The sequence below is a fragment of the Vigna radiata genome, chromosome 11, assembly GCF_000741045.1.
Source record: "Vigna radiata var. radiata cultivar VC1973A chromosome 11, Vradiata_ver6, whole genome shotgun sequence".
In the NCBI taxonomy this organism is placed as follows: domain Eukaryota; kingdom Viridiplantae; phylum Streptophyta; class Magnoliopsida; order Fabales; family Fabaceae; genus Vigna; species Vigna radiata.
Window position 1 is genome coordinate 13,018,210 of NC_028361.1, and position 13,359 is coordinate 13,031,568.

General features: G+C 33.5%; 1 protein-coding gene across 4 annotated transcripts; it reads right to left on the reverse strand.

Moving 5' to 3' along the window:
• Positions 1–2,820: 2,820 nt before the first annotated feature.
• LOC106777584 (probable ran guanine nucleotide release factor) lies at positions 2,821–8,224 on the reverse strand. 4 transcript variants are annotated; one of them, XM_022787512.1, is made up of 9 exons: positions 7,389–8,224; positions 7,026–7,155; positions 6,867–6,902; positions 6,636–6,773; positions 5,854–5,940; positions 4,326–4,373; positions 4,148–4,224; positions 3,510–3,658; positions 2,821–3,190 (listed from the first exon to the last, which is right to left on the reverse strand). In XM_022787512.1, the coding sequence occupies exons 2-8, from the start codon at positions 7,098–7,100 to the stop codon at positions 3,523–3,525; spliced, it is 597 nt and encodes a 198-aa protein (XP_022643233.1). In that variant the 5' UTR covers positions 7,101–7,155; positions 7,389–8,224; the 3' UTR covers positions 2,821–3,190; positions 3,510–3,522. The 4 variants fall into 4 exon arrangements, with proteins under 4 accessions (XP_022643233.1, XP_022643232.1, XP_022643231.1 ...); XM_022787511.1 differs by having other exon boundaries at positions 2,821–3,208; positions 7,389–8,223; XM_022787510.1 differs by having other exon boundaries at positions 2,821–3,658; positions 7,026–7,152; positions 7,389–8,221.
• Between the last annotated feature and the right edge of the window lie 5,135 nt (positions 8,225–13,359).

Genomic DNA, 13,359 nt, shown 5'->3' on the forward strand with positions numbered 1-13,359 from the left:
CTAAAAAATATTTAACTACTAATAAGTCATCATTAGATATTCTACACATATTATCATTTGATGCTAGCAAAGTGAAAAAGGAAAAATGAATGGGAAAAAAAGACAATGTCCAATGAAATCAATTATCTTGTAATGTAAGTCCATTAGACCAAATCACAATTAAATAATGAAAATTTGATCTATTATACTTTTAAATAAAAAAAGTTGTATATTATCAATCAATAATAACTTTCAACCTCGTAATAAATATTTAACGTAATAATTAGTATCAAAATCAAGATCATAAAGCTAATTTCCAACAAAATAATTCTTCTTTATCTCACATTATAGCTCAAACAATAAAAGAACGACTAAAACTTAGAGTAAAAAAATATTATGATAAGTGCATCTCAATTACCTAAAAGCATTAAAAGATTGTTTAACCCTAAAAACATGTGTTGGTAAGGATAATGATGACCTTACAACTCCTATTCTAGAACCTAGTAACAAGATATTTTTAACACTAATCGCAAAGCTTGGTTTTCTCTTGGATCAAATGATGTCATGAAATTTTAACAGGGCTTTGACTGACCAAAACCAAAATTAATGATTTTTTCAAAAGTTGTTTGACCCCACTTTTTGGGAAGAACAATAATAAGATATTTTCAGCCCCACTTACTGGTATTCTGATTAAAATGTCTTCATTGTAGTTCTTTTAATAGGGAAAGAAGTTCCACTTGGTATTCTTCTTTTACTTAAAATTTGCATTTCAATGAAATCAATTACTTTAAATTTTAAAATAATTTAAATAAACTCATTTTATGACTAAACCAATGTAAATGTATGTATTGTCAGATAAAAGATAATAACGAAACACATGTGATATTTTACAAAAATCTCACTTACATAAAAATTCACAATTATCTTTTTATTAACAAATGTTGATTACTAAATTCTATAATAGAGAAAATTGAATTCATAATATTTTCATTTTATTTTCAAAATCATTCAAACAAACCAATTCTCAAATATTAATAAAAGAAATTAAACTCACTATCTATCTCATTTTTTGTAATTTTTTACCATTAATTAACCCGCTCCACAAAAACTCTCATATGACTATATGAAAAATCATGAGAACCTAAATGTATAAAATTGTATTTTAGGAGCAGTTAACCAACTCACCAACCTTAATATACAAAATTAGTTTCTCCTTTTCTTTTGATTCTCACACACTCACAAGATATAGGAAGCTGGAAACGTCCGTCTGTCCACAACATTTTCCTATCATTGTTGATAATTTTTTCTAGTTTGGACACAAAAGAATAGATCGCTATTAACTCCGCGGTGGTCATTGTCGGCAGTTTTCTCTCTCACTTTGTCTTTCTTTTCATTAATTGCAACGAATATAAACTTTTCTTGTCCTTCTATTCATATCACATTCAAAAACCCATCGCTTATTACTTTCGACGAGGACCTTTCTTATTAATGCCCAATGCTTATCATTGCCAGAACTGCAACAGCGTAATAATTCCCATACAAAATACTGCAAATTCAGAATAACTTAAAAGGATTACAATGAAATTGGGCCGTTATCATCCGTTTTCTTAATAGAAAAGAAAAATGTTGGAATATGTTAGGACAAAATTTCCGTTAGTGTTCCTTTGAGAAAGGATTGCAAAATTGACGGAAAAAAGTGGTACCATAAACTTTCCTAAAGTTGTTGGTTCCAATGGAATTTCAGGGAAAATTTTAATTTGGTTTGTTGTTTAACAGTGTGCAGAATAAGGGTATGATGTATGTATGTATGTGAATGTCACAGTGTGGCAGCCAGCAGGTTGATCTCAAGAGATTTGACAATGATTTGACGTTGATTGGGCACCAATAATTTCCAGCAGTTTTCCTTTCTGAATTCACAATGTGTGTGAAACCATCCGCCTAAGAAGACTGCCATATCGTGTATTTTATTGGGTGGGTCCATAGAATGCATTATTTTTCAAACTAGTTGCATGACACGTGATTGACTCATTACAACATCATGGTTGTAACTTTTGGGGTCCTAAGACTGCCACCTCTTATTATTTTCATCATTCACCAGTTGACACTGTCCTTAATTAAACCTCTGCACAGAACTCATTTTGGTTACATGTGAAATCCACACTCTGCTCTCACTGTGTTGCCCAACAGAGATAGAATTTGCATGGATTATGATGGTTGAAACTTGGAACTCAGATCCTGTTTCTAACTTCTTAGAGGGTCTTGGCCATATTTTCTTGCAAATTTTTCAACCTAAAGTTTATGTGTACCTTCTAAAAGGGGCAAGTACAGTTCCTAGTTTGAACCAAGCTTCTTCTGAGTTTGTCCATTACTGTCAACATGAGTGTGTCAACTCTTAACTCTCAACCGTTTAATTAATCATTGCATAGCAACTGAAAAAGAAAGCTTATTGAAACTTTGGTTGCAAAGAAATTCGGTGTTACAAGAGAGCAGTAGAATTCATTGTATATGGCAGCCATCTGAAGATCGCTCGTAGTAGAATAAAAAGCAAACGTTTTTTTGTGTTTGAAAACTCGCTGGAAAGCTCAAATTCCCTGATATATTTGAAGTTATAGCTATTAGTTTAAGTAAACATGAAAAAGCATGCCTGAGACTTGGAACCAAACAATCTATTGTTCTATTTCTTTCAAGGACAGAATTTCTGAAATTTTCATGTCATATCATGTTTGATAGATGTACTATATTACAGGATAATATATAACATGCCTTATTTTCTCTTTGACGTTCCGTGAATGAAAGAGCGTTAAGAAACTATTCAATTTGATTTTATAAAGGAAAAAAAGAAAAACAAAGATCAGATATATTTGTTTATTCATAAAACGAATCGGAGTCTTTTTAACTCTGTTGCATGAAATCCTATCATTATCTACTATAACTTAGTACTGAAATTGATGTCTGACTTGTACAAAGACATTTTTAAATGCAAGTTCATCTCTAACACGAAACATGTCTGTCACCTATTGATTTGAAAGTCCATAGTAGGCAAAGCTTGTCTACAAGTTTCTCTTCAAGTGTTTCATCATTTTGTCCAGAGCTACTTTGCCCACCAAAACTCAATAATAGATAACCCTACCACGTACAAGCTGGTGGCTATGGCCCTTTTGTGCTGCAATCACAGTGCTTCCAGGAGGCACGTTGTTCCTGTCCCAGGTTGCTGGGTATAAAGCAACATCTAAAGTAACGTTAACCATTATTACAAACTCCAATCTACCACCTCCTTAAAGGGAAAAGTCACTGACATTTCCGAACACATTCTATCCAGTTACAAGTAACAATCCAAACAAGTTAACTATGTGAAATCATGAAACATGACCAAATGCCCAAAAATTGGAGTACTTACGGACCAAAGAAAAAACACATGAGGAATATACAGTGATCAAAATGGTATTTGCACCTTTCCCAAATTTCGCTAAAATAAAAAACGGTTAAAGCCTGGCTCCACACAGTTTAGCAAAAACTTGCTCCCGGCATACCTAGGGTCTTGCATCAAAAAAGACTCCAGTCAAGAACCCTGAAGCTTGTAACAGCCAGCTTAAAGACCTCATCCATGGGCGTACATCCAACTTGAGCAGCTGGAACGGCTACACCAGCACCAACTGTGTCTGCGCTTTCGCTCAAAGGACTGAAGACATAGAATAGAATCAAAATGTATGTCTAGCACATGATGTAGAGCTTTCACTAGAATAGATGATATTTCATTTGATTTTTTATTTGATTTGCTTAACTCTAGGAGTTGAAGATTTACACGATCAATTGTATCTTAACACCAGAAAGGATAACTTTCCACCCAAAGGAAAGATAAATTGCAGTCATAATATTATATATATACCAGAATAATACTTTGAATATTTTTTTTATTGACAAAAACCTCCTGATTTCTTATATATGGATTAGAGAGGTCAAAATAATGTCAAAAGGAGGCGAGTATTGGGTGTGATTTCATCAGACTTTAAACAACAGGGGATGAACGTAATTAGTCAAAAAAAAAAGTTTAAACAAAACCTGAACATCCACCTAAACTCAATAGAACTCGCCCAATCAGTCATAACTTGAATTACTGGACAAGTTTGGGAAGAGCTTATTGTCACGAAAAAGATATTCTAGAACTTACTTTATAACAATTGGCTCGTATGCAGTGATTAGAACGTCGGTATCAACTTCTTTAAGACGCAAATTTGCCAAATAAACCTGAAAAAAAGGTAAACAAGTTTGGAATGAATCAAAGATCAGTCGATGTAGGAACATTGTCAAATTAGCATTAGCAAATATTGAAGTAACGCGGAACCTACTTTCACAATATTTTGGGCTTCCCTTCCTTGCCGACCTTTGGAAATTGCCTGCCAACAATTCCATATGACTGTAAGTGATTGAAAACATGCGCAGTGGCGCAAAACTCTTTAAAAAAACTCACATGCACACATTACATAAAGAACAACCTTGAAAAACGGCGATATGAAAAAGGAATCAATTTTCTCTTACAAGAAAATAAAAAAAATAAAAAAGCCACTAATATAGGAATAGAAAGACAAAAACATATTTTAAACCTACAAGTGAGTTAAATTGAAATTAAAATCCGAAATGCAATCAGCCTATGAGTATCATGCTATTACAGATAACCCACTATTAAAAATCGACGGTAGAAGTAACACGTGTATTTTTAGCTTGTAAAGCTCCAACATGAATATCTGATAAAAAAAAATCTTCATAAATCCAAAATTACACTAATAAAGGAAATGATTTTGTCCTATTATGTGAAATTAGCCAGTTTCCACTGTCTTGAAGTTACAGAAATCCAGAGTATTTCTGTTGTTCGAAAGTCAAGACTGAGAAATAAGGATCATTTGTTGCACTAAATTGTAGCCGTCAAATTATTTTTACTGAAATAATAATATAAATAAATGGTACAACTGGGGAAAACCAACATTATTTCACACAACAGATTTCTAGGTCTTCATCTTTATTTAGCTAGCATATATGCAGATCATGTGTTTGAGCCAATTACAATATGCAGCTTTATAACCATGGAGAGGCACGTGACATGTCTGATTGAAGATGGTTATTAAGTAAATTGAACATATCATAGATGGAACTCAATGCCGCATTTGATAATGTCATATTGAAAATAGACATGTACATAGGCATTATATAGATCAAACCAAATGTCAATCATTTTTCTCATATAAGTGCCTGAGTTCTCAGATAATCAGCAATTTGCAGACAATAAGATTAATATATATGTGAATATCTAAGGAAGTGGTAGACCAGACTAAACACCATGCTTCAACTATATGCAAGTCCTCCTAGCACCACTACACCAGAAAAATTCATATGCAAACTGAGACTGACACTGATGAATTGGCAGCTAAATATGCTTCAAATCAGTGCAAAATAAGGGTAGATATCGATTTGATAGTATTCAGGTATGGGTAGCCAACAAGATGAATAATCAAATTAACAAATACAATTAACACTGAGCAGTAAGAAAACAGGCTACAATACAAGTACACAAGTAATCTATGTGATAAAGATATCATCAAATAATATCAAGTTCAAGAATAATAAATGATAAATAATAGATAAGCATGAAGTTAAGTTGATCTAGTTCTGGACTCGTAACCTGTCTTTTCACACCCTCAATCTGTGAACAACGAATATAGAAAATAACAAGGCACGCAAGTAGATGGTGAAATCTAATTAACAATCCAGAGAAGTTATAAGTAACAATGTAAGAAAATTATTCCCAAGGTAACGCATTTAGATGATCAGGAAATGATGTACAAACATAAATTAAGGTCAAAACAAACGTAGAAACATTACCATCTGACCCACTGCAGTTGTTACAACTGCAGGAGTATTGTAGTACGTCAAACCTGGTGCTTCCAGAACTCCTGACTGCTCAACAACCTGATCAATTTAAAGGGGAGAGATGATCATAACGCAATAACTTAGATAATCATGAAACACAATTAAATTTTGCAACAAATAAGACATTAAATGGATAGCTTTAAAAGAAAGCTATCTTCTCTTACAGAAATTCCTTTTCATAGTAATGTGTGTTGGGTTGGGAGATAATACATGCTCTTTCACACAGCAATTGAAGTAGTGTAATGCTTTGATAAATCAAATCACTTTGGAATTAATAGGAAGAAATATCACAAGCGCTGTTATAGTTAGCTGTAAGGGAGAACAGAGTCTTCCAATAATGACAGGTAAACCTCCTAAACTACATAGAACACACTCACACAAAGTTAAAGATCATATTAAACAACTACCGTGGGCCAACAAACAAACTTTGAAAAGAAAACTTTGATAAATTAAATAGCATAGAAATTATAGCACCCTTTATGGAACTAAATCAAACAAGCCCCGAAAGCATATTTTTTCACTGGAGATGATACTGTGTGGTAAAAGCAAAACAATAAAATATTCAGAAAGCACAGCACACCTACCGTTGGTATCAGTCATTCAATCCACAATTTTTCATTGTCAACACATTCGATAGGAAGAACTTCATAAAATCCAATTTCCATATACCAATTATAGTGCAACACTTCAAGAATCTGATGATATGACGAAATCATGATGAAATGACGACATACCAGAGTTCCTTCAGCATCCTGTTCACTAGCAAGGTCGTGAAGAAACCATACAGCACTCTCATTATCAGCAACGTCATGCCTGAATTCTAAAAGCTCGATGATCAAGCTTTCGTCTCGGTTCGGGTCGGCGAACACTTCCTATACAGCAGCATCAATACCCCCAAAATCAAGTCAGCAAAAGTGGTAAGCAAAACATAGAATACAATCTAAATGAAAAAGGCATGACAAGACCTGATGATCAGGGACTTCTCGAATGTCGCTGACATCCTACAAGAAATAACCATAACCTTAATTTCAGCATAATTCAAGCCACACACACAGTGTCTTCGAATGGTTTAAACAGAGAAAACAAGAATAAGGAAAACGCAAAACAAAACAAAAATGAATGACCTGGAACCTGTTGGGGAACGTGCAAGATATTTTGCCACCAAACAAAGGGTGTTGGTAAGTAATATCTTGTGGCATTTTTGCACCAATGAAAAGAACAAGGGACAGCACCTCCACCACCACCACCACCACCCTAGTTTACATCAAAAGCGGAAAATTACAACCCCGTTCAAGCAATTCACGTGAACCAAGTTAACGGAACCCAAAAATCAACTCTATATGACAATTACTCGTTTAGGGAACGATAAGTCGATAATTAACCCCAAATGAATGAGCAAAGCTAAACACAGTAGTGATTACAAAAATGACACAGTTTAGACAAAAAAAAAAAAAAAAAAAAAAAACGCATTAGAGAAATAAGAATACCTGGGAGGAATCCAACTACGTGAGAATAAGCAGCAGCAGACGCAGAAGCTCTAGTTTGTTCTTCTGACACTGCTACCTAGTGTAGGTATATGCAGTACGGCCCATTTTGGCCCACTTTCTAAATGGGCTGACCCGGCCCACCAGAAAGGAAGCTGTAAACGTTGAACCCGATCCGGCCCACCATTGGTGGGCTGTTAACCCACATAAACCCACTCTAGGTCGCGGGGCGGAGGCCGTCACAGTTCTTCGCGGAGGCCGAAGCTCTCTGTTTCGGGCGTCGTCGACACCCGTTGCGTGAGGCAGTGTGCTGCGGCTTGCAGGGTGAGTTAGTGTTGTTGAGAGAATGTGAGACTTAGATCAGCGGTTTGGAGAGAGCGAGTGAGAGAGGGGTGGATGAGCGTGTTTGGGTTGGGCTGCGCTTGGTGGACCTATGAGAATGGGTTACTCCTATCCTCTTCTTCCTGCACCCCAATTTTTCTTCCTGCACCCCCTAAAATCATATATTCGAACTTTATCCTCTTCCTCTCATCGTTCTCCCTGTTCATCGTACACACCCCCAACATTTTCTCTTCACCTTCATACGCAGCCATCGTCTTCTTCCTCGCGGTTGAACGCCACTCACACCAACAGTGACGCAAAGAGCCGAAAAAATGAGAATGGTGGAAAGCAAAGTTAACAAGAGAGAAGCGAGAAGGAGAAGAAAGGGTTATCGTGCCGGAGAAGAAAATGGAAGAGGAAGGAAAGAGGGCTAGTGTTGGAAGACCTGGCGTGTTCAACGGAAGTGCGGTGGAGTGGAGCGACTGCCTCGATGACCTCTTTTTGGCTTCATCCCCAAACAGATAGCACTGGAATCCTAAGTTATGGCACGTGAATGAATGATCTAAATGGAAGGAAGGCATTTTTTAAAAATACTCCCCAACGAATATTTTCGGAAGTTATTTTTCAATTAAAAATACCTTTTAAACATTTATTTTAGGATGTGTTTAAAATTATATTATTGAATAACTTTGGAATATATTTCGAGATATAATTTTAAACACATTACAAGTGTTTTTCGAAAAATATTTTCAAATTCCAAAATAGCTTTCAAAACAGTTTTTTTAAATCTTTTTATATTTGATGACATACTATTTTGAAAGATATTTGTGTGAGAATTGAAAAATCGTGGAGGAAGTCAGGTATATGCAGTTGATTGGACTGAACGGTTTTGGTGGTAGTATATAAGTAAAAAGTTCAAAATTTCGTGTTATTTTCTTCATGCACATTCTTTTAAGTTTTTCTTTTTTTCTCATTCTCTCTAGAAATTCTTCATCTCATTTTCTTCTCTTCAATAATCAGACACCGTTTAAGTAATCTTGGAGTCAAGAACATCCTTTTCCACCGTTCAAAGTCTTGGTTAGAGCTGGTTAGTATGTTTTCTTGAGTTGTTGTAAACTTCTGAAACTTCTTTTGACACATGCAAGCAAAGTTTCTGGTTACATATGTTCATCATTTTCCTCCCCTCAATTCTGATCACAATTTTGGTCTTTTAGTTGGTATATTATCACCAATCGGTGAATGATAGATTCTTAAGATTTTCTAGTGTGAGAGCAAGTTTCTAAAGCTGATAAGCATTTGGTTTGGTCATAGAGGTAAGGGAAGCTAGTTAATTTAATTACTTAATTTATGAGATATGAAAATGTTGTATGATGTTTCTGCATGTGGGTGAAACTAAATGAAACTGAATGATGGTGTGTTCGGTATTGCTATTGAAGAATATTAAGTGTTGTATTCATGTTGATTGTGATTCTACATATTTCTGATTTAGTGGCCGAGTGAGATTAGAAAGAAGTGTGGTAGTGTAAATGGAGATTTTGGATTCGGTGTGAGTTTGGTTTATTATGAGGGGACTTTGGGTAAGTTGTTAAGTCTTGTTAGAAATCCTTAAGCCACTCAAAAATGTACCAAAAGTAAGAAATTTGGTTCTCGGTCATTGAGTTTATGATTTTGCAAAATTGACTCCTAAATATGAGATGAAACTCCTAAATGTGTTGTGTGTGTATGCATGTATTATGTGTTTGTTGAATTGCATTATCATTTGATTCTTAAATTACACCTGTTTACATTGTTGTTCCTGATTTATCATGTTTACCCGTTCGATATATCCTTTGTAATGATCATCTTGTGGATGTGCTTACAGTAGAAGAAGAGGTCTCTATGGAGCAAGCTCTTGGAGTAGAAGATCCACCAGTTTAGTACAAACCGTATGATCTTGTACATAGTTTTGGATTAGATTAGGTTTCCGCTCAAAGTTTTAATTTTATAGTTATACTTGGATAACTGTACTTTTAAATACTTGAACAACTTATGGATAACTGATCTATTATGTTATTATATGTGATTATTCTTTTATATAGTTTATACTATGTTTTTGGGATGTTACAATTTGGGAATTTATATTTTGTAATAGTCATTTTAGAATATTAAAAATATCAAAATGACACTTGTGGATATTATTTTTTAATTTAAAAATATATTCCAAAACAATCATTTTAAAATATTAAAAAAAATTCTAAAACAAATATTTTAAGAATATTTTTTTTTATGTATTATAAATTAAATATTTCGAAAGATATTTTTTGAATTTCCTTAAAAATAAAGAAGAGTAAATATTTTTATTATGATTTTAATAAGGGATAGATTGAATATTACAACTTTATAATTTCAAACATATTTTAGTTTTGAGTGTTATATAAAGTATTTTCAAATTCAAAAAGGACAAAATAGTTATTTTGGACATGGTTTTATATTTTAAAAATATTTTTATAAAAATGTTTCTAAATCTAAAAATATATTTTGAAATATAAAAAAATTTAAAATGATGGTTTCTGAAGTTATGTTTGAATTAAAAAATATATTCTAAAATAATTATTTCAGAATATTAAAAAAATTAAAACAAATATTGTGAAACTATTTTTAGATTTAGAAATATCTTTCCAAACATATAATCTAGAATGTATTTTTTTAATATATTCTAGATTGAATATTTTAAAACATATTTTTTAAATATGAGATACCTTCGGAATAATGAATCCCAATTATAATAGAATATAAAGATTTTTATCATAATTTTAATAAGGGATGGATTGAAGATTACAGCTTTTATGGAGGTGAAGAAAGAAAAACACGAGAGTATAAAAGGTAATACGGGTTCAAGAGGGCTTTCACTTCCTGCAACTCTATAGCCTTCAGTTGCGCCCTCCTTTTCCGATAAATGTTTATTTCAGCTTTGAGTATTTCATTCTACACCCCTCCAGTCCTTTTATCCCGCATCTCTAAATTTTAATTAAATATCTATTTTATCCTTAATTAAACACAATTTTAATCATTTTAAAACACTTTTAATCATTTAAAAACAAAAAAATCTTACTCAGATTCTAAAACAGTTCAGAGTTTTAAACTTTAGGTTTTATTAGGTTTTCGTGCCTTCTTTTGTTGCTATTACAGAACCTCCCTCTTCCTCATTTACTCCCTCTTCTTATTTGTAATTTGATTTCTTCTTTGATCTCTTTCTTTTCCAGCATAGAACCTCTCTGTTCCTCTTTTGGGATTTGATTTTTTCTTCACTTTCTTTCGCAGGCGCAATTTTCTCAGTCTCATATTTCATTTTTTCTTCATCTTTAGCAGGTACAATAACAGATTTGAAACGCGAACAGGTCGGATACCAAAAACCGATATAGGTTTCATCAGATATTAAAAAATGATACAGGCTTCATCGGATATCGACATCCGATCGCGTTTCGAGAGACGATACTTTTTTTTTCTATTTTTTTTTTATTTTATAAAAATGTTATGTTTAAATGTCTTGAGATTTTAATTTGATTTTTGCGTACTTACTTTTTGCGTTTTTTAAAAATATTGTATGCTTAAATTTTAACAAAACAAAAAAGGCTTAATACCTTAATTGGTCCTCTTATTTGTCAACTAATCTCACTTTGGTCCTCAAGTTTGCAACAGTCTCAATTTAGTCACAATATTTGAAAATATGAACACATTATATCCCATCCGTTAAGTGGTAGCAGACGGCGTTAATTTGAGCTGACTTGTATTTTTTTTTTATGTTTTAAAATTATTAAATCCATGTGGCGGTGTTCCTTCTTCTTCCCTCAATTAGTGATCCTTCTTCTACCGTAAACCACCATAGTCATCATCGTGCATCTCTGATTCAGACGAGTGAGTGGAAAACACAATGAAAAAAAACACAATAAAAAATGGGAGCACCACCAAATATCAATAACTAGGAGCCTTTAAGCATCCAATGTGACATCCATTACCACTGACCAACACCAATTTTGTAACTTCCTCACCAATCAGTTTAAACAATATATTCAGACCAATGTTGAGAAAACAATGTTGAGAATTCAGTCGGAGAAATTGATGTTGTCGAATGCAAAACTACAAACCAACATCTTCTGTGTCTTCCTTTGTCATTTTAAATCCTTTGAATAAAACCATACGTGTTGCAAGAAGAAACAAGTCAGGGTTTTTGCATTTGCAGCGATGTTTATGAAACCTCTCTTCTTGAGAGAGTAAAAGACTCTCGATATCAACGAAGCCAATAACCACGCCACAAGAAGACAATCTTGTTGTTGATACAAGAGATACTAAGGATTGAAAGAAAGGGAGGCAGTGGCGGTATCAGTGATATGAACGGGTGGGATTGAAGAATCATCCAAGAAGTGTTCAAGATTAAAGCCTTGGACGGTGCTAAAGAAGAAAATTACCTTCATCTAACTTTAATGGAATCGNANTGTTGAACTTGTGAAGAGAAAAAGCAAGACGCGGAGCCATTGTGGTCGAAGCAGATGTGGGAAGAACAGTGGCAGCAGAAAACAGAGGCCATGAAAGAGCGCTTATTTATGCTCCCAAACATGCTACGATTCTGCTTCACCACACTTTGCGCTTCCAAAGCCTCGCTTTTTCCTTTCTCTGTTTCCGTTTCTAAACCAATTCTCAAACCCAGATCGCAAATGGCTTCAGGTAAGAGAGAAGAAAAATTCTTCGAGGCACCAAAAATCAATAGATCGGGTTTCAGATCTAAGGATTCCTCACTCAAACTCGCACAGGCACGGTTAGAATAGTAGTGGCGACAACAGCGGGGCCGCCGAGGAAGGAGCGGAATCTGGTTGTCTGAGAGGCGTTCTGCTCGCCGAACATTAGAGCGGAGACGAGGACGGAGTGACGCATTGGATCAAAGAGGACGATCGAGAGAAAATGTGTGTGTCTGGAGTGAGGGTTTGAGGGTGGAAGTGGAAAGGAGGCATGGTCATCGGAGTCACTGATGGGAAGAAGAATGAACACCGCCACATGGATTTAATAATTTTAAAACATAAAAAAAAGAAAATACAAGTCAGCTCAAATTAGCGCCGTCTCCTACCACTTAACGGATGTGATACAATGTGTTCATATTTTCAAATATTGTGACTAAATTGAGACTGTTGCAAACTTGAGGACCAAAATGAGATTAGTTAACAAATAAGAGGACCAATTGAGGTATTAAGTCAAACAAAAAACTAATAAAAGAAATTAAACATTTATAAATAATATAATAAACTTAAAAATAATTTAAATAATTATAAATATGCATTTTTTTATATAATAGAAATTAAACATTTAAAATTTATTTTTTATATTAACAAAATTAATAATTATAACAAAACAGTGATTTTAATAATTAACTATTTATTATATATACACTATTATAATTATTAAAAATAAATAAGTATCTTAGTGTATATATATATATATATATATATTTATTTATTTATTTATTTTGTCAACATCCAATTTTGTCCGGGTAGTTAGTTATAAAAATAAAAAAAATATAAAAGAAAAAGTAAACAAAGATTTTTATTTCTTTTTAAATAAAAAAAAGATAAAATTTTCTTTCTTGTTAATTTTGTTTGATGTTTCTATTTGAGTGAATTTTATT

What these genes read in the sequence shown, in the direction of transcription:
- LOC106777584 (XM_022787512.1), bottom strand. Translation starts at nt 7,100, where the DNA reads ATGCCACAAGATATTACTTACCAACACCCTTTGTTTGGTGGCAAAATA. An exon ending in CGTTCCCCAACAGGTTCCAG is followed by an intron (nt 6,903 to 7,025) that starts GTCATTCATTTT and finishes TATTTCTTGTAG; the next exon opens with GATGTCAGCGACATTCGAGA. An exon ending in GAGAAGTCCCTGATCATCAG is followed by an intron (nt 6,774 to 6,866) that starts GTCTTGTCATGC and finishes GCTGCTGTATAG; the next exon opens with GAAGTGTTCGCCGACCCGAA.